At 39.6% G+C, this 21698-nt stretch overlaps 1 protein-coding gene across 1 annotated transcript; it reads right to left on the bottom strand.

The window, feature by feature from the left end:
• Positions 1 to 1129: 1129 nt before the first annotated feature.
• wdr95 (WD40 repeat domain 95) lies at positions 1130 to 21115 on the bottom strand. The gene is made up of 30 exons (XM_071523587.1): positions 21048 to 21115; positions 20224 to 20455; positions 18932 to 18985; positions 18765 to 18848; positions 18398 to 18463; positions 16669 to 16899; positions 16286 to 16371; positions 16063 to 16155; positions 15921 to 15966; positions 15765 to 15811; positions 13567 to 13684; positions 13289 to 13358; positions 12572 to 12812; positions 11875 to 11980; positions 10342 to 10493; positions 9914 to 10016; positions 9619 to 9725; positions 9444 to 9523; positions 9290 to 9344; positions 9157 to 9202; positions 8724 to 8783; positions 4823 to 4985; positions 4331 to 4429; positions 4158 to 4216; positions 3180 to 3318; positions 3008 to 3047; positions 2469 to 2557; positions 1665 to 1849; positions 1404 to 1507; positions 1130 to 1295 (listed from the first exon to the last, which is right to left on the bottom strand). The coding sequence occupies exons 1-30, from the start codon at positions 21113 to 21115 to the stop codon at positions 1130 to 1132; spliced, it is 3189 nt and encodes a 1062-aa protein (XP_071379688.1).
• Between the last annotated feature and the right edge of the window lie 583 nt (positions 21116 to 21698).

The following is a 21698-nucleotide window of genomic DNA, read 5'->3' as shown; positions in this document are numbered from 1 at the left end:
CTGGCTCCCGGCTCTGCTCATCCTGCACACCTGTCTGCAATCGGCTCATCACCTCTCCCAGTCTGCTCACCTGCCTCTCATCAGCTCATCTGCCTGCAGTATATCTACCCCGGCTCTTCAACCATTCTTCGCCAGATTGTTGTTTCAACCACAGTGGTAGTTACGCTTCAAGGCCAATTTAGTTTGCACTCCTAGTGATTGTGTCTCTTCGTGTTCATGTTACTGACCAGCCTCTCTTGTGTCCCAGGATCATCACCCACCTGCCTGTCTTCCTGCTAGTAGTCTCCCTGCCTGCCTGCCACGCTTCCCCCTCATTCCACGCTCACGCCAAGCCCCGCTCCTCCTCACCATCACTCACACCTGCTGCCACCAGTTTCCCCATTCCCTGCCATCAGCCCCTCATCCAGATCCTCCTTTTCAATAAAACCTTTTTCCTTACCAACACCACTCTGTCCGTGTCCTGTGTTCGTAACATGTATATTGCATATATTGTGATATTCTTTTAGCATTTTCACATATTTCATATTTCACATTCTTTTTGTTCCACTAAGTTCTGCTCCTAACACTGCTGCTTTTTTTGCACAGCATCTTTGCACTGCTGTAATGCAGTGGTTCTCAGCGTGGGGTCCTGGGACCACCAGGGGTCCTTGAGGAGGCTCCCGGGGGAAAATTAATGAAGTGTTAAACTTCACCATTATTTCATTTACAAGAAGTTGAGACAATTAGAGAATGTAGAATGACTATTGTGATCATAGTTTCACTGTTATCTCTCCTACAATACAGACAGTCATGGAATTCTTGACAAAATCGTATCAAACAATAAAAATATTCTCAGATTTAGGTCCAAGAGACAAAATCTCATCAAATCAGGGTCCGTGGCTCTAATGTGAATTAAATTAGGGGTCCTTGATATGAAAAAGGTTGCGAATGACTGCTGTAATGCAATACTTTTTCACTCTTTCTACTTTTCTACTTTATATGGATGGACTAGTCACTTGAGTATGTAGGCATAACCCCCATTTACTCTATTAAGTTAATTACATTCTGCTTTTCTTTGCTGTATCCTTTTACAATTTGCTACTGCAATGACCCACATTCCCCACAGCGATCAATAAAGTTTAATCTCATCTCATTCAGTTGACTCCAGCTCCTCTGTGCTGCATATGAAAGGATCAATAGCAGCAAGGGAGAGGTCAGGTCTTTCAAAGGTGTTTGGTGGTTCTACAATGTCGAAGCACTTCAGACCGCTGTGGTCCGACAGCTTGTTACTATGCTTGATTATTTCATGGCAGAGCCTGAAATGCAAAAAAAATGCCATATTCACTTTGCATATATTAACTTCCTCACACAATTGAGTCTGACTTGTATTGCATGATATGTAGTGTTTGCCATTCTTATCTCACCGTTTCCCATGCTCCTCTGGGTACAACATGTTTTTAATCTCTTCCTCGATGTCTGTGTCACTGATGGATGGTGGAGGATTTTCTAGCTTGCTGTGTGATTCTGACTGCAATTATGCCTCAAGAAGAACAGGCAAGTTCAGTTCAGTTCAGTTCAGCATTTGGAGAGGAGAGAGAGAGAGAAACATAACCTGCACGGCTTAGATAATCATTTGTGACGTAATGCAGGAAAAAAACACTCCGTTATTAACATGCCATACCCACCTTTAGTTCCTCTCTATGAGCCTCGGTCTTGTCAGGATCGGTGGCATCAGAGACACGTGTTTTTCCATTCAGGATTTCGTGAACTGGCATACTCAGGGGATCAATCAAAACCTCATAGGGGACAGCGGGATGCTTCCAGGAAGAGGAGATGTGGATGCTCCACTTCTCAGATTGCCCAAGGGTCCCTGTGGATGGAGACCAAATTCTCCATATCACTGTTTATTCAAATTATATGCCACGGTGCTGGAGGAATGTGACAGTCAAAACCCTAACTTCTTAAAATGTCAAAACGTCTGAATTCATTTGGGATCTTTTCTCTTCTGTGGTGCCTTACTGCGCAACATCCCTCCTACAGTCCCAGAGAAGAAAATGTAATAAATCTTTTTTTTTTTTTTTTTAAAAAGCCTAATGCTTGCTACTAAATATTTCAAAAATGTAATGACATTCTCTCAAATGCCATGGTTACTATTTCACAAGCAAGGTGAGCAAAAGTGTTAAGATAGCTGATAAATGATATTCCATAATGAATTTTACTTTCCAGGCAGCAATCATCTTGTAAGAGTAGGCATTAAATTTTTCATTAGGTGGGTGGCTCAGGATGGAATTAAACGCATGCCTTGACTGCTTACTAGCATTTAAAGAAACAACACTGGAAAAAAAAAGTCAGCGAGAGTTGCTGTGGATCTACTGTCACACTAAAGTAGCCCACCTAATGCTTTGTACCATGCTTGAGATTAATGTTATTTGCATTAACATAAATAATGTCAACAACAAGAGGAATGACAAATACAAAATGACACGCACCTATGAATTCTCCATAGGCGCTCCAAAGCCGCACAGTGCAGTCAGTGGATGAGGTAAGCACCACTTGATCATTGTCAACAATCTGCAGACTAGACCAGAATTAAGAGACATGGGATGAAATGGGAGAAGGCATTTCTGGCAGGACACTCTAAATCATCCACTGTGTCGGGGTGACTGATGGCAGATGCACCCCAGGCAGCACCTCACCTGTACTGATTCGGTCGTTTATATAAGACCGTCCCACACACACAGTGCCTTCCACGCTTTGTTTGTCTACTGCTGCAACAGCAAATTATGCTGCTCCTGCCACCGCTAAACCAGCCAACCAGCCTAAGAATGATTGGTTCCACCCAGGATGTAGCCATGGGGTGTTTGGAGTATGCAACACACTAAAAGTTAGGGCCATAATGCAAAGTCTAATTGCAGTTTGACTGCAGTCACTGGCTAATTTTAAACTTATGGCATGAGGGATTTCTGGCTGAAATAACAGAAAACCACAAGGCAATATGTTGTGTATCAATTGTCCATATTTCACATACCCAGTGATGCTGCTGGTGTGGGCACGCCAATAGTTTTCTGCTGAATCAAGGTAAAAAAAAAAAAAAAAAATGGATTTGAATACTCTGTGGATTTGAATACTCTGATAGAGAGAACCTCATATTTTCACAGGTTATCAGATCATAGGTAATGGCAGGAGGAAATTAAACTGACCTCTTGGTGGCTTTTGCTCTGGGGCAAGAGCAAATTCCTCCATGTTGTAAACATAGATGTAACCAATTTGGTCAGCTGCGTACAGCAACGTGTCCCCCTCTGTTTTAGCCAGTTTTGTTATCTTTTGCTGGAATTTAGACTGAAAAATGGAAACAAAAAAGAAAGGAGCTTATTACGATTTCTTGTCTAACATTAAAAGTAGATGTCAGCTATTATTCATTATTTTACCATGGTTCTCTTACACTTAAAGTAACTATTTGAACAGACGGGACAGAATCCATCCTTTTCTGATTCCACTTTACTAATACCAACCAACAGTTTTCTCCCCTGCGGCAAGTAAGTGTTACCTTCCCAGAAGCTAGGCCTAATACAACCCCCCAGATAATAGCCCTCTCAAAATAACCCGCTATATAATAGAAAATGTGCCAAATAGCAAATTGTAGAAACTAATCATGAAGAAATGAAATTACATGAAAATGATAAGAGTATGTTAAAATTGTTCAGAGCTGTTGCCTGGTGCACCTGTGTTGCTAGGTTACCAAATTCAAGTGGCTTGATAAAGCCAACAAATTAGCTTTTCAGTTTTTTTCAGGTTTCTTTCATTGTACATATTAGCAGCATTTACGTTACACACTTTACAAGCAACTTTCTGCCTTCTTTAAACGGACTATAAGCAGAGGTTTTATTTCAACCTTGGGGAGGAGACACTGCTGCTCTCACTGCCTCCATCTTCTTCACCCATCTCCCGATACTGAGAGGGTCCTGTCTTCCCTGCAGTGGGAATAATGAGTGGCTGCAAGGAAGGTAACTGCTAGCTGCTCAGTAACTAGAGCAAAGTAGAGCATGGTGGATTCTGTTACTGTTTAATCAGCAATTTTAGAGGTGAGAGAACCATTGCAAAAAAAAAGTGAAGCTGGTGTCCTATCCCTTTATATTCAAAGGGGAGATCGAGAGATAATGTTCAGATAAATATCTTACAGCTTCAAAGCTGCTCACAAGTTTTCCCCCGTTGAGCACATTCCAGAAATTAATATAACCTTTTTAAAAAAAACAAAGAAAGAAAATACATGATTAGCGCTGAATTGCAAGACATTGCGAAGGGTTGTATAGTGCAATCATGTGCTGTAATGAATGCTGTTCACAACACTGACCCCTGCTCCCTGATGACAGAAGAGCTGTAGCAGAGGAAAACTCCACATGTAAGGTGGAGTTTCTGAGGAAAATTATGCTTGGAACGCTTGTATCCACTCCTGAATAACAGAGAAAAAATATAATGAGAACAATAGTTCCTTTAGTATCATTTAGTTCAAGTTCAAGTTTATTTATATAGCACTTAAAACAAGTTTTTACCAAAGTGCTTTATAGAATCGGTTATAAAAGACAAGAATAAAAATGCGAAGAATAAAGGAAGATGAGAATAAAAATGCAAGAAGAATAAAAACACATCTGAGCAGAAAAATAAAATAAGTAGACATACACATGGACGCACCCATACACACATACGCACACAGTCATGAGTATGCATACAGACCATGACAAACACCTGGTCAATCACCAGATCACCAGATATAATCACCAGATCTGGATATTTGTTGTAGGCTGAATCTATATTTTCAACATTCACTTCAAAGGTATGAAATCACCTTGAACATTTTGGTATTCAGGTGGAAGAGGGCTGAGGAACCGGCTCTGTATGTGTCCGGAAACCACATTCCACACTATGATCTCTCCGTCGTAGCTGCTGGTGGCCAGGAGAGACGGGGGACACTGAGCGATGCAGAGGATGTCATCCTTATGGCCATTTCTCTGGGGACAGAAACAGGGAAGCTCTACATAAACAAACATAAACAAACAACATACATAAATAAACAACAAAAGGATGAAAGGTTTAATGATGCCGTGCAAAAATTAATTTGTAGTGCAACAGGGCCACCGTGACTTTATTTCCGTTTTGGTTGTTACTGTATCAGGAATTCCTATCTTTGTTTGCAAATTAAAAAATACAATATTATTATGTATTTTTCCATCACATGAGTATGTTTTTAACCAAACTGAGCAAAAGTATTAAGCTTGCCAGTTAATCTGCTTCACTGGCAGGGGAACATGCATATGTGAAGCTTCTGCCATCTGTTGATCTTATTTTGAAACAAAATAATATTTGAGCATTATGTGTTTTCTAATAGATAAAGCATGATGTGATATAAAGCAACTTCAACCTTTACATTATCTACTTCAAAATGATCAAACAGTTTGCACCCCTATAGCAGAATAAGTGAACCTCTATTTCAGTACAACATCAAAGGTTTTTTAACCAAAAACAACGTAAATACATGTTTCTCTGGGTTAATCAATGGCTGAGAGGAATCCTGGTTGAAAATTGAATCAGCTTTTGTTTTAAGGCATGTACTGTATGCTGCACATGAAAGCCAATGAGTTTTCATTAGAGACTTGATTTTGTTGACAGTACTTTGGCCAAGCGTGTCATACATTTTGGATCAATGACTGACTTGATGTTGAAGCCTTGAGCAAGCAGACAAGCCAAACACTAGTTTTGCCACCATACTTAACACTGATAAAGAGTGATTCATCACTGCTTATGTGTTTTTTTCTTACTGAACACAACGGGAATATTTGCTTGGAGAGACGCCACCAACAAGGACCCATACACAGCATGAAGCAGCTCAGCAAGGCAGGTGGGATTTTGGACTTGGACATCAATCAGTAAACACATTGTCTTCCACATCAAAGCAAAATACTGTTAAGCTGAACTGGGACACATTTAAAAAAAAAAAAAAAAAGTTTAATGAGACACAATACCAGACTGGCCATCTGGCGCACCATAAGAATTCACAGTTAACCGGAGGCTTATAGGCTTGGGGAAGTAGACCAATATATATATATAGAACACATTGATCTCTCCTCTGCAGGCTATTAATGAAAAACAATTTCATGAGAGGGCTCTGTAGATAATCAAAAGAGGTCACATTACTTACTGGCTACTGTAATACTATCTTTCTCCCTGTTAATGGGCCACTTTGGGGTGTGTGTATCCATCGGCCATAATCACATGGACGACAAGGGACTGAATGGCTCCTCCGACAATGGATCAAAGCGCTTGAGTGAGAATCAATTTTGATTCTTACAGCCTATGGAGAGAATTGTGCTCAGCTGTCAGAGGGAGGCCGATCACATTATAAAGGTAAAATAGGAGAAAAGGGCTGGAGTGTAATGTGTGATGTTACTGGGGATTGATTCTCCCATTGTGAGAGGCTGATTAACCTTAAAGGAAACATGCTGAAGTAATTGATTTTAGCTGATAGTGGAGTGAAGGTTCACTTAGTTTTGAGAGTTTTGCAAAGGGTATTAAATATTTGTTATTTTAGAGCACTGTAATGTACTGATAGGAAATTTGTCATGTTACATTATACATTAGAAGTTACATGATTAAATGTTAAAATTTTGAAATAAGGAAAAATAGGCAAGGAGTCAAGGACAAATTATCATCAGGCTTCATTTAAAGTCAGTGGAAATGTCTCAGGACAGTTTGGTTCTTTCTGCTGTGAGCTCAAGTTTATATTCCTGTTTAAAAGCTTTCTATGAAGCAGAAGTACAGACCGCAGACTATATAGATGATATTTGTTAGAAAAATGTCAATTTTTGCCTCACACCACCTACATATGATAAATATGGCAAGCTTGGGAACCATGAACATGTTGATATTTTCCTTTGAATTAGTCCGGAAAGCCCGAAATGTCACTTTGTGCATCTCAATGCATCTCACTGAATTTCAGCTATGGGAAAGATTAGATTGTCTAAATGAGAAACCCACCATTTGAAAAATGCGAAACCTACTCTGCCAAAATGATCACTGACTACCAAACAATATTCCCTAAGGAGTATCAGCAATGTTATTAACTTACGTGCCTTGGCTTACAAAATAGTGATATTTGAGAGGGTCTAATCATCTGTCTTTGTTATTGGATATATAGCCTTTTGGAGTCAGATTAATTATGTATCAGCCATAAACTTGTCCTCTCCCAACACAAATCCTAAAGTTATAACCGATCATTTTAGTAGTGGGATCAAAGCTCTTGGCAAATGTTCCAATGGAAACAATGGGGAATTAGCTTGGAGGAACGTCAATACTGAAGTAACCCATAATATATGAACCTTCAGGCATGGTGATGGAAGGGCAAAGGTTATTTGGTAGTTATACCTTAGGTGCTGAACTGAGTCAATCATAAAACCATCCATGCATTTCAAACCATGCTGAGACACAGTGGGGCGGAGCCTGTCATACAGATGCAATCCACTGGAGATCTATTGAAATGCCAAAGCTCTGCTGCACTGGGGCTTGGACACAAATAATGCTATCACAGGGGAAGATATCAACAATGTTATACATGGACTACAAACCACGAAATATGACTAATAACTGTAACTAAATTTCACCTGGAATTGGTAAGCAGCAGAAAAATATTGTTCTCTAACATGTTTTAAGATAGATAGATAGATGGATAGATAGATAGATAGATAGATAGATAGATAGATAGATAGATAGATAGATAGATAGATAGTCCCGTTTAGATCAAGGATCTCTTTTAAAGGGCAGTGGCAGGTTTACAGGAAGAAATACACAATCTCAAAAACTGAGAGAAATGGAAGAAGGAAGAAAACACAGTGAGAAAGAAAGACAAAGGGGAGGGGGATGGCCCGGTAACAGATTGCTTAAGTTTTAGATTTTTTTCTGCAGGCGATGCCGCACAGCAGGTCAGAGATCAGGGAGGCTTTCTTACCCATCTCGCTTTGAGGTTTTGAGCCAGTCAGCAAAAACGATTCGTGGGACCTAAGACTACAGTCTCCTCCATGTGTCTGTGGAATATGAATAGATAAACAGTGGGAAAGCTTTCCCACTATGGCCTTATAAGCACACCAGTTACTGAGGCTGTGCATGGGCAGAAACAGTCAACCAGCCCTAGGATATGATGCAAAACAATGAGTGAGGGCTTTACAGTCTGTGACAGATGTCAACACACTGTGATAAACAGTAGTCAACATACACAGACTCAGAGTTGATACATTATGCAACAGATGACCAAGTACAGGTAAAAATGCATCAGAAACCTTCAGTCTTTTTCTAGACTCAAGAGCAAAATGTTAAGAAAGCACAATATATATAAGATACTACCTCTTTTTTTTTTACATTTGTGGTTACAATGAAGGAATACACAGCTGGCACACCTTGTACTCTTGCTTTATATGCGTTGTGTGATCACACATATTCAGTCCACGACAAAAGGAAACAATTTTACTTTGACTTATCCTGTGTCACTTTCAACACAAAGAGCCGTATGTTCAGAAACGGAGGCGCAACGATTGAATCCATCTCATGTTTACACCCCCGTCATCTAGTCTGCCTGAAAGAAAAGCCACTGGGGGAATACAAAGTCTCAGTCGGCGCCCATTGAACTACTAATCAATTTTGCCTGGCCTAACATTTTATCTGAAAGTTATTGTCCAAACAGTTTGGTGGTCATTAATCACCAGATCATCCTGCCATGAAGGCTGCGGCCTCTGGACATGATGAGGGTCCTCTGGTGCGTCCTGACAAAACACAGCCACGCAGTCAACACACTGGAGACATTTCACATCTCATATTAAAGCATTTTGTTGTGTTTGGATCTGTAGTGAAAGTGGTAGTCAATAGAACATTCTATGTAGCGGCACATTAAAATCCTTATAAACAGCAAACAATAGACAAAGCCAGGAAATATAATTCACCTTGCAACAAAGATGTGGAGAATTCTTCAAATGTCTATGTGGCAATGAAGTAGCAGTGGTTATGTGGGATGCAATAAATTGGAAGAATGGAGGAGTTGGAGCAATAATTGGAATGGAAGACAGTGAATTTCTGAAATCCAACAGAGAAATAATACCTATAAGCTACAGAGAACTCTCTCTTTTCTTTTGTACTCACAGAGTAAATGCCAATCTTCCGGTCCCAGCCAACAGACATCACATAGCTTCAAACACAGAATGCGAGACATCAACATGAATTACAATTTATATTGAGCCAACACCTGCCAAACAAACACCACATCAATACTTACGGGTTCCTGTGGACTTTCAGATAGGTGCAGTCGCACACCTCATGACATTCACCATCTACAGGAAAAATCATATGTGGTATTTCACAGTAATTGGAACATATAATGCTTGAAATATTTTCTTGTGAGGAGGAAAATATAAATTTACAGTACATACCTCTCTTTAGTATCTTTAGACACTGACCGTTGTTGAAGTTCCAGATCTTAAGACAGCCGTCTCTTCCCCCTGTGATGAGTCTGTAAACAGAAAAACATGGTGTTGTGATAAAGTGGGTAAATACAGTATATTTCATAAAGAGAAAACATTTCACATGCTGCCTCATGTACAGTACCTCCTCCCTTTGGGGTCAAAAGTCATGCATGTAATGGCAGACAGGCCATGTGCGCCACCAAACTCAAAAACTTGCCGCCCAGAGTCAAAATCCCAGACTTTCACCACCTAAGACCAATAATATTAACAGAGAATTGTATAACAAAGGAGTATTTTTGGCATAAACAGCTGATATGTAGGGGATTAAATGTGAACTAATGGTCCTGTTTCCCACGCTGTATATTGTCGTACCATAGTGCTAGACAAGATTCATTTTTCAATAGAGATGTCAAGTTGTGCAATTATATTTTACTCACAGATCCCTCAGTGCAGCTGACAACTTGACGAAACTCCTCACTGTAGCCGCAGCACATTACAGGCTCATTATGTGAAACAATCAAATGGCTGTGAAGCTGCGGCCTTAAATTAGAAGAAAAAAAAGATAAAGAAATAAAAAATGAAGAGCGGGAAGACGATTATAAAAAGGTACTGAAGTCGTCTCTGCATTCTGAAAAGAGCTTATATCCCTTATCTTTTGGTTAAATCTGGAGCATTTAATCCCTTAACAGGAAATATTTCAAAATCGCACGCTGTCCATGTTAGAATGACAGTGGCCATTGTGCCCGTAAATTAGTCCTCTTAAAAATTATCGACACAATTGAGCAAAATGTTCAAAATATCTTCAGAGCGCGTTGGATTCTGTGATGTATAAAGCACAAAGACATGAAAAAACGAAAAAACCAACCTTATCTTAAGAGAGAGCAAAGCCATAGAGTCTGCCGCAATATAAAGGGATTTCATAGAAGGAGAATACAGGCATGCAGATATGTCGCCACGAATCCCGCTCGCTTTGGAGTGTGTCGTAAATAGGCAGCATTGATCTTGAATATCCCAGATCTGAAATGGGAGCCAGTAAAATGTCTTCAGTGGTTAATTAATAGAATGCTAATACTGTATTCATTCTGCATTGTTTAGGACATTGGTTCTCAATCTGGGGGGGGGGGGTCACAAGATGATTTTGGCGTGGTCGTGAGATGATTTATGGGATAGGAAAATAAACATTGCTGCTATATACATTTATTATCATGTCTATTTCTGATTTTTCTCTAATTCTTGCATTTTTCTTGTGAAATACTGATTCGTTTCAGCCTCTCGGCCTCCTCTCATAGTAAATTGAATGAAACAACCGGAAAAGGGAGAATCATTCTTTGTTTGAACTGTTCACCACTTCATTCTAAGGGGTAGCGGGCCAAAAAGGGTTGAGAACCACTGGTTTAGGACATTGTGTAATCGCTAATGAAACATGATGGCATGATGGCTATTTCCATCGAGGGGATCAGTGTGGACATTGTGGAGGACTACAAGTACCTGGGAGTGTACATTGATAATAAACTGAACTGGGCTAAGAACACTGAAGCTCTCTACAAGAAGGGCCAGAGCCGTCATTACTTTTTGAGGAGGCTGAGGTCCTTCAACAGCCGGACAATGCTGAGGATGTTTTATGAGTCTGTGGTGGCCAGTGCTCTCCTGTTTGCTGTTGTGTGCTGGGGCAGCAGGTTGAGGGCAGCAGATGCCAACAGACTCAACAAACTGATCCGCAAGGCCAGTGACGTTGTGGGGGTGGAGCTGGACTCTCTAGTGGCAGTATCACAGAGGAGGATGCTGTCCAAGTTGCATGGCATCTTGGACAATGTCTCCCACCCGCTCCATGACATGCTGGTCAAGCACAGGAGCACATTCAGTGCAAGACTCATTCCACCGAGATGCACCACAGAGCGCCACAGGAACTCATTCCTGCCCGTGGCCATCAAACTTTTTAACTCCTCCCTCAGAGTGTCAGACACTCTGAGTCAATAGACCGGCTCTTTGACTTATTTCACCCCTGTCAGCAGTTTATAACCCATAACTTATTACTTACATTTAACTGTGGAATACCTTTTTTGTGGAAGACCTTTTTTTGTGCAATAATTCAACTGTGCAATAATTATTTAATTATTTACACTGGTGTATATATTATGTGTGTATATAGTATGATGCACATATTGTACATAATTATTATTTCTTTTATTTCTATACTATTATTATTATTATTATTATTCTCATTGTTATATATTGTAGTATAATGAACATATTTACATATTTCTTACTTTCTTATTTCTATTTTTCTTATTTCTCTATGCTTATATATATTCTCTTCTACAATGTGAGCAACTGTAATGTAACCCAATTTCCCCTCGGGGATCAATAAAGTATTTCTGATTCTGATTCTGAGACCCACTTTAACAGTGTTGTCCATGGAGACAGAGAAGATCTGACTGTCCTCCGAGGAGATGCAGAGATAGAAGATGGGAGTAGAGTGGCCCTTCAAAATCCCAGTTGGTTTCCTGTCAAAGAGAAGCAGAGGCAATAAGAGGAGTTAAAGTGATGTTGAACTTTGGCAGTGCCAGTGTACCTTGGGTTGTGCAGCTTCCTGGCCGTGATATAACTCCAATTCCCTGTTATCTGTTGCTCCGGAGCTCTGTTTTCTCTCTCCATTCACTGCCATTGTATGGTGAAACAGGCCTGAAAATCACACTTCTAGCACATAAAGAACAGGAAAAAAGCAGATTCTGACAACTTTAACACAGAAATCCGGTCAGAAGAATTCCAGTGTTATATTTTTTCAAACTGAGGTTAAAGGTTAAACACAAAGAAAGTGAAGAAGTGAAAGAACATTTTTTATATATTGTCAGAATCTGCTTTGTTTGCATTTGTTCATGTGCTGTGATTTTCAGACCTGTTCTACCATACAATGGCAGTGAATGGAGAGAGAAAAAAAATGCAATTCTGCTTATCGTCTCTACCAAAGCACCGGAGAATTGACGATTTTGGGGTTATATCATGCCCAGGAAGCTGCACAACCCAAGGTACTACCAAATGAAAAATCCCAATATTCACTGTCTTCAAGGGGAACCCGGTAAAATCTGGTTCCTCACCCAGGGAAATACGGGTTCCACATGCGTATGAGTCTGTCCATGCCTCCCGTCACCAGCAAGTTGTGCTTTCGACAAAGGTCAAAGGTCTTCACACCTTTGTAGATGGTGAAGGCGGTCTGGTCGCAGGATGCCCGGGGCTGCGGACTAGAGTTCAGCTGGGCCTTCTTGGCTTTGCCCTCGTAGCAGGTCTCTCTGATCTCCTTCAGCTGCTGCTCAAGGTTCGTTGAAGGGAGCACACAGCCTGACAAGGGGAAATAAGCGTTTCATTTCAAGGCCATGCGAATTAACAGTTGCTGCATCAATCAAAACATGTTCTTGGCTTTAGGGTAAGTCGTTATCAGAATAAATGACACAGCTGGGGCACAGAGTAAGTAGAGTAAGCAAGTGGACATGCCCACGTACGTGCACGCACGCACACATACACACACGCGCACGCAGACACACTGGCATTGATTGGTGAATTTGTGATAGATGAGTCATCATGAGTCATCCCTCACAACTCTCCTACTGGGCTGCCTAATGTTCAACACAAAATTTCATTACCGCACATTACAGTGAATGGACTTTGATAAATTTCTGTCTTCATTTTCAGCATGCAGCATTTCTTATTTGGCTTCTATCTTTAATCAGGGAGGAGATGAAGGTATGTGTTTTGTGTCCAAGCTATAACAAAGGAAATTTCAGATTATTTAATCTTTATTTTGGAGCTTGTATTACCTATAACGAGAGCAGATGCCTCTTCGTTTGAGGTGGAGACAACGGCACGGATACTTTGAAAATACCTTGCCTAAATTGAAAATAGAGCATTAGTGACTCAGTGCATCAGAGCTGGCATTATCTGTGCATCAAACAAGGAAAATGCCACACCACTGAAATAACAATGTTAACCTCCATTGTTTGGGCAGACAATCTCATTTCTCGGTCTCAACCTATGAAGATATTTATCCACAGAGAAAACAGATTTGAAATGTACACTTGGAAAGGTAAAATGTCACCTGTGTCACCCAGTCTTGATGGACCTTCCATCGGATGTAAGTCACATTTGGAGAAAGCACTGCATTGTCAATTCCTATGTTGGGCATATTTTCAATCTTTGGTAATTTATTCCATAATCTATAAAAAAAAAAAAAAGGATCTGAAATGTATTATCATGCATGCACTTTGCATTTTCCACATTTATATGGCATAGCCTCATATTCAGTCTCCATATTTTTTTTGATTGGCATGGAAACTATGGAAAGCAAAGGTAAAGATGTAATTTCTCATGATATTTATGGAGTGGCCATGTTGATATGACTCTTACCCTCCTATTTTCTCAAGATAGTACAGATGCACTCTGTGTCAGTATAACCTGATACAAATAACATGTAATTTCATTACTGTGAAGCAGATGTAATGAATAGGACTCTAAGATTTAGCGTATATGCACATTCATTCTGAATACATTGAAATAGGCTACGTTTTAGTATGGAATTAGTAGAAAAAAAGCGAAAAGGTTCTGGGAACATTTTAAAATGTCTGAAGCACAATGCCAAGGCACTAGAAGCCAATGAATCACTAGGTGCTGACCCTCTGGAGCAACTTGCCATGAAGATATATGACACCCAGAAACAAATTCCCAAAGGTTTACACAACCAAATTAATATATATAGGAAAAAAAGAAACCCAGATACATATGTAATTGGCTTGAAGCTGCTATAAATCTGTGGAAAGAAATTATATTCCAGTAGAATACTTGTCTCAGTAAAATACATTAAAAGAAAAACACTTAAAGTACCAAATCAGACACCATGACTGGGCAATTTAAAAAGGTTGTCATAAAAATTCATGGCAAGAAAGACAAACGTCTCTGTTCACACTGCAACCAAATGAGACTGAATATGAAATGCATTTCCTTTTACACTTCCTTAAATAGCTCCCCATTAGAGTTATGCATTTCTCACATTTCTGTGATAGAATTAAGGGATTCCATGCCCTATCGGATAGAGAAAAGATGAAAACTGTATTAGGTGAGGAGAGCCAGACAATTTATATTGCTGCAAATTTAGTATATTTATCTCACAATTTGCAGACCAAGAGTGACAAGATGAATATTGACCAGTCAAACAAAATAGTACTGGAAAAAACATCATGTAATCCCTTTGTTTGATTGTTTTTCTGTGTAATTGTTTTTGATTTACCTTATTCTGTTAAAGTAGATCTGTACTGTGTACATGAATAAACTTGCTTTCATATTTTGTACATTTTAATATTAATTGATATTAACATGCATGAGTGCTTTGGTAACTCGGGTAGACTTGTCATGCTAACAAAGCCATTCTGATGTGTGATTGTGATGTGTGATTTTGATTATGCTATACTCATGCAAGGTGATTGTGTCAGCCTACAGTGACCATTACTGGTCATGTGGTCATTTAATGGAGGTTCCCAAACTTTTTCATGATGGGACTCACTACCAGAGGTGTTATTTTGGTCAGGAACCTGCGGCAAATAGTAACTGGCTCATGGGAAAGTCACTAATTCATTTCAGCTAAAGACATTTTTTCCACAGAACTGTTTCGCAGCAGGAGGGAAATGAGGAAGCACCAAAATCTGATTGGTTTTTAATGGCTGATGTCTCCCTAAGGTTCAGCTGAGTTTCCTTTGTAGAAAATCAAGGACGAGTTCAATCAATGACTTGAGTTTCTGGCAGTTTGTATGCACAGTGAAAAATAAATATGAAAACATTCTGATTCGTAATGAGCTGAAGTGAATGGATGTCACTAATTATGTTGCATCAAGACAACCCAAGTTATAATGAAAAATAATGAATAATTGTAATATTTGGCAAAATATTATAAACACATTTTATGATCACAACAGAAAAAATCATTAAAAAAAATCTCATAATACAGTAATAGTGTATAAGATTTATAATTATTGTGACACATGTCATGCTGCATTGTAATGCATTAAATTTTGTGATTTTATAATGTAAGAATAGCGCATATATGCTAGTAATACTCTTATAATGTGTTGATGATGCATCACACACTCTTCAATTAAAGTCTAGAATTTTTTGACCGTGAAATTAATGTTCATTTTCAAATTCAAATTTGTGTTGGGATCATGTTGAATCAAAGTGTGTATGAGGGTTTAGTGAATAACTGAAATATTGTCAAGTAAACCAAGTTCTTTAGAAAAGCAAAATTACCTCAGGGTTTCTCCAGCAGAGGAAATTAATATGATATTCACGCATCCCTGGATCACAAACAGGAAAATGAACCTTTCACAGTATTAATCAAATGGGATATAATGAATGATTTTCCTCTGCTAATTGGATCTGGTGTCAACAAGAGAAACTATCTACCTGGGCATCTCCATACAGAATAGAACATTCATCAGCGCCAGTGTAGCTATGGGGGGAAAAAAAAAGCATATAGAGCGTCAGAACAATTTGGGCTTTTCAGGACGTTTGGAAGATGATGTTAACATACAGTTGTGTTGCTCACCAGTAGTCTAATGTCAGCGGCACGGTCTCTAGGGCGCTAACCTGGCAGTAAGGCTCCAGAGAGGAGAGGTCGTAAAGCTGGATCTCTCTGTCCCTGCAAGACAGCAAAGACACATAAAAACCAACATAGCATAGTCTGGGACCTGCAGTAAATACGTATAATGAATGTAGTGAATAAATAATCCAGGCATGAGTCAATTTACTAGACCCCTTTCTCATATTACCCTGTTCCGATGATCAGCTTGTTGTACTGTGTCATAGGGGTAAAGTCACTTGCCCACTTCGAACTCCTGTTTACAGGTCTTTCATGCTGTGATAAATGAAAGAACCCACCAGTTAAAAACCCTGGACATTTCTACTGACCTAATCTGAATGCAGCATTAGTACTATCTCCGGGAAATTCAACTTGATTTATGCCTTGTTTAGTTCAGTAAAAGCCTTACTAAAATGGTCTTACACAACTAATAAAGTAGTTACAATACAGAACTAGGGATTATAAATTCAAATCAGTGTTTTCCATTTTTCTGAATTATGAATGCAACTCATACATAGTATATAGCATAGGCAATATATCAATGCAGGTAAATGTATACAAGTTTAAACATACAAACACGCTTTTGGTCTTCTGTTTTTGAAGGTCGGGGCTCCAGCAGCAAACAGCCCCGTCTTCTCGCAGCGTTACAGCGGTGCCATCAGGGGTGGAGTGGATGTTTACGATGGGAACTCCATGACTCAAGGCCTTCACAGTGGCTGGCAGAGCAAAGGCCACCTGCTTACTGCGAATTACAGATTCCTCCTTCTCTCTGTACTCCAGCTGCATGTACGTGCAGAACTCATCCTGCATTATATTATGTAGGAACCATTAAAGTTCAAGTTGCCAATCCTGCATGTTAATAATTCTGAAATCTTTGTTGCGGTTATATAAAGCGTCCTCCATAATCATCGGCACCTTTTGGTCAAGATCAGCCAAAAAGACTCTACAAATAATAATTAAAATTTAGCTGCGAGCAGCAAAGAAGTGGGTCAGGAGACTACTAGAAGATTATCTCCAGTGCTTGAAGAGGGAGGAATACGTTTTACAAGATTTATGTTGCTGTAGAGAGCTGCAGCTGCATGCATGTGTCCTCTCGTTGCATCTTGCATAATATTATACACAAGCAATTCAAGTGGACTATGCAGTAATCTTATCATTACTTAGGGAATCAGTGTTACAGTCATATACAACGCTACCCAACTATTGTTATGGTCACATAAAGCACGCTAAGTCAAGAATCTGTGGAAACAAAATACAATTTTAGCAGCAGAAAGCAAAGAACATGGTCTGACTGGGAGACAGAAGATCATCTGGCGTTTGGAGATTTGATACTTTAAAATTTTGCTGAGGATAGAGAAGTTTCTCAGAACAAAGACCCTACAGAGAATGTAAGTTTTCTGGGGATCAAGAGGTTGCAGACGATGAACCGTTGCAGACCAGCAACTGCAGTTCAGGAAGAGGAAGAGGTTACAGAGGGTTTGACTGGAAAGAAGAAGAGGAAGAAGCAGAAACTGAGAGTCAACAGGTTACAGAAGATTGAGGGGATTCAGCAGGTGTAAGGGCGTTTCAGAATCATGCTGGTCCTTAGGTCATGAGTCAACACACCTGCAGGCCAGCATTACTGTTTTTGCACCAATTCTTAAGCACAACAACCTTTTCCTACTTTTTGACCTTTCAAAATTTAAAGAGGATGAGGTGTGTGAGACCATAACATGAAGATGTTGCAGAGAAAGAAGAAGCAGCAGGGTTTGAAGTTCACAGGCGATTATTCAAACCCCATATTTCAAATTCCATGGCTGCCTGTAATCAAAAAATGGCCATTTCCATGCTACAGTGTAATACCACAAACACAGATATCTTCTAAACTCCTCAATTCAAGTATACTAACCAATCTATCATTCTTTCCAGCTTTTCAATCTATAAACATAAACCAATAATAAACTAATCGTTCCTCTGAAAACCAGTGAAAAAATACAAAAAAGTCAAACAGAGTGGATAAAAAAGTACTATTCAGGAAAGCATACCCTTTTAAAGGTTAACACACATGTCTTATAAATGAAATATTGCTTAGTGTACAATTAAGATGGCACTAAAAATTTGATTTAGTTACACTTGCTCATGAATCCAAACTGAATTACAGTTGCCATGAAATAAGCCTATCACATTTTATAGTTAACTTTTTTCACTCATAGATTCTTGGTGTTAGCATGCATGGAGAAGTGCTTTAGTTAAGGCAATTTCTCTTTTACTGAATGAAAGGGCTGTGCGTCCTATAAGAGACAAAAAATGAATTTCATCTCACCCACGAAATTCTTCCCTGGCCTGAATAATCGATCTTCATGAATAGCCCTTGAATTTGCGCATTGCTCTGTGAAATTCAGAGAACAAAAGCATCAAGAATAATAACACTGAGAGTATTATCATTAAAAATTGGCATAATTAATCAGGTAATTGTAAAGTATGTCTTTAATTACAAGGATGCAAGACAAAGAGAGAACAAATGAATGTGAGAGGATGAGAGAGGAGCGAGAGAGAAAGAGACAGAGAGAGAGAGACAGAGAGAGAGAAAGAGAGAGAGAGAGAGAGAGAGAGACACAGAGAGAGAGAGAGATATAGACAAAGAGAGAGAAAGAGAGAGAGAGAGAGAGAAGTTGGTCATGCTCTCTTACTGTGTTATGCAAACCCAAACATTTCTTCACTATGCGGCCAAAATTCTTCTCATCAACAGATCTCAAGCCGCCCATTTCAAATTCCTTTACAAAAGGAAAATAATGCTGTAAAAGAACTGAATATCAAGAAATCAGACTGTCAGTATTAGAAAAGATGGAGCTCATACCTCAAATGCCAGTTTCAGTTTCTGGAGGTTGTCAAGAGATACTGTCTGATCAATCTTATTTGGAAGAGAAAGAAATTGTGTCATTATGTGCGTGATATACCATAACACGCCAAATTACTGTCATGCAGGTTGATTATGAATATTAGAGCAAAAACCTTTAGGAGAAAACAAAAACAGAGTGATAAGCTTGAGCAGAACAATTAAAACAGTTATTAAGATTAACTCACCAGCCAGTTAATAAAGTCTGAGTGCTATAGTACAACACAAAGTTAGAAAAAAGATAGTAAGAATGGATTTCCACACACATGATTAGGGTGCCACCTCTGACTATTAATGGCAATCTGTAATGGCCACTGGAGACAAAGGGACACCCATGAAAATGTCCCTGAGAAGCTTGCACAAGGGCAGATGACAGGCCACGCTCGGTGTTAATGGCCTCTCTTCAATTTGCCATGGTTTCCTAGCAACGGGCCCTTCATCCATGACACTCTTTGATCTATCGTTAATAAATAACAGGGATAAACAGCCTAATTCCTCAAGGATGTAACTGGAGTCATGGTTTCCCCACGGTATCTCCTGAATTGTAGAGATAATAATTGCTTAATCAGTCAGTGTGTGGTGTAGCATGATGGCTATGGTGAAAGTGTTCATATGACCCCAGCTGCCTTCCAAATCCCTTTATTTGAACTGCATAACTTTGGACTCTTGAGGCTGTTCTGCCTAATCTGTTATGGTAAATTTCTCATTACATTAAGCAGGAGCGAGTGACTGACATTTGCAGCTGAACCCCTCAAACTTCAGCCAGTGTCCTCCTATGTCATCCCATCACTCCTGTCAGCTTGAAAGCTTCAATCTGAATCTATTGGAATGCTTTTAAGTAGATGGCACAGCAATTGTGTTGTGTTTTACTTTGGCCTGAAACATGGCCATCTTGGCCATCGGGACAGATTGTCCAGCCCAATGCGCTCTCAGACAATGAGTAAATAGATCATCAGCTTGATTTAAAATAGCATTTTTGGCATTACCTCACATTAATTCATTCTGCTTGTGAGGTTTGCATCAACTGTACTTTAAGACCTATGTAGCACAGCAAGAGCACAGCTGACACTCTAGTGACACCTTGAGGTTAAAACCAGCAGCTATACATTACTGTGTTTACTGGGGAAGGGCAACAATGTCATGATGCCATTACATAGAATAAGACAAACTTTTTAAACAGAGAGATACTTTGGTTGACATCTAAATGGGTTGGATTGACCTTTCTGATTTCACATCAAGATAAAAAGCTGTACCTTGAGGCTGCAGGGGCCGTGAGTTGAATCGGCACTGTGGTGAAGTCGTGTCGTAAGCTGAGCCTTATCTCCCAGTGTAACAGAGTGTCTCCGCCTGTTCTGTTTCAGCAGCTCTCGCACCAGCCACTCAGGCTGCTGTTTCTTGTCCTCATCTGTCGCTTTCTCACCCCGACAACCTGGCCCAGAAGTGTTTATCGTCCTCTCTCCTGCACTCCCCAGTTCAGAGAGGATGCTAGAGGATTTGAGATTTTCTCAGTTATTTTGATTAAATAGGTCAACATCATTTTGTCATTATATTGTTCTCATATTACATTGTTACTGTGGTTAAATACCAGCAAGCTGACTTCTGTTGCTCCCTCGCCAGAAGGAACTTACTGTATCTGAGGTTATAAATGAACTTTACTTGACACTATTGAGCTATCACTGCGGCACACTTACAGTCACTTACTTAATAGAAGGCAGCAGGGAAAACTGCACTGAAATCTATTTAAGCTTGGGAATGTGATTATGAGTTCCAGGCAACACCACTTCCAGTATTACATGGTAACTACTCAGTGCTGCCACTGATGGCGACTTCTGTACCTTGACAACAGCAAACTGAACAACAACATGCCTGTATAGAGGCATACATGGCAGAGAAACAAGACAACGCCTCCACCCAAATCATCTCAACATCCCCTCTCTATGCTGAGATTAAACCTCCCAGTGTGAAAAAAGTGCAACTTGAAGACAAAATTACAGAGGATTAAGTTGGAATGGCACTCAAAACAAAAACATGTGATCTACAGTGGCAGTGAGGCAGCTTTAGAGGAGCAGCAGGTTACCTGGGAACATGCAGGGTTTCTAATTTTCCTGAAGCTGAGGAAGGACGGACTTTGTTCCCCAACGGCATCCTTGTTGGTTGTCTATGGTTCTGTGAGCAAAGCAGAGTTTATCGCAGCACATTCCCTCGGTCAGACCTCGATCAGTCAGGTCTCACATGAGTCTACCTGACACTCACTCTAATGTTACACCTGGGCAAGATGGGAGGCTCTGGTAACTAAGAGACGCAGCGTGACAACTGAACTTGCGAAACAACTAGATACAAGGCCTTGTATTTCCAAAGAGGAAAACACCATTTTTACCAGTAAATAACTTATTGAATCTTGTTTAGAACTGATAAATTATTGTATTGTATGTATTTTTAGTGAATCCCCAATTTGTTAACTTAGCATTTTGCAGGCAATCATGTAGTTTAATTCATCTCCCTAATGCTTATGAATATTACTATTTTCACTATATTTCCATGAGAGAATGGCTGAATTAAACAATGATTATTATTATGCCTTTTGCAAAGATGAGAACACTACGAAAACAGATACAGAGAAATGATGAACTAAAAAAATATTCTATTTCTGTTGGTGATACACTGCAGTTGGAATGCATTAAAATTAATGTACCAGTGACGCAGTGATGAACCATTTAGGCAGATGTTC

This window comes from Centroberyx affinis, unplaced genomic scaffold (genome assembly GCF_046629955.1).
Source record: "Centroberyx affinis isolate AG114_WGS23_722 - 3 ecotype Tasmania unplaced genomic scaffold, CSIRO-AGI_Caff_v1 ptg001095l_1, whole genome shotgun sequence".
Taxonomy (NCBI): Eukaryota; Metazoa; Chordata; class Actinopteri; order Beryciformes; family Berycidae; genus Centroberyx; species Centroberyx affinis.
The sequence above is the reverse complement of the archived record's forward strand: the minus strand, read 5'-3'. Positions and strand labels throughout refer to the sequence as shown.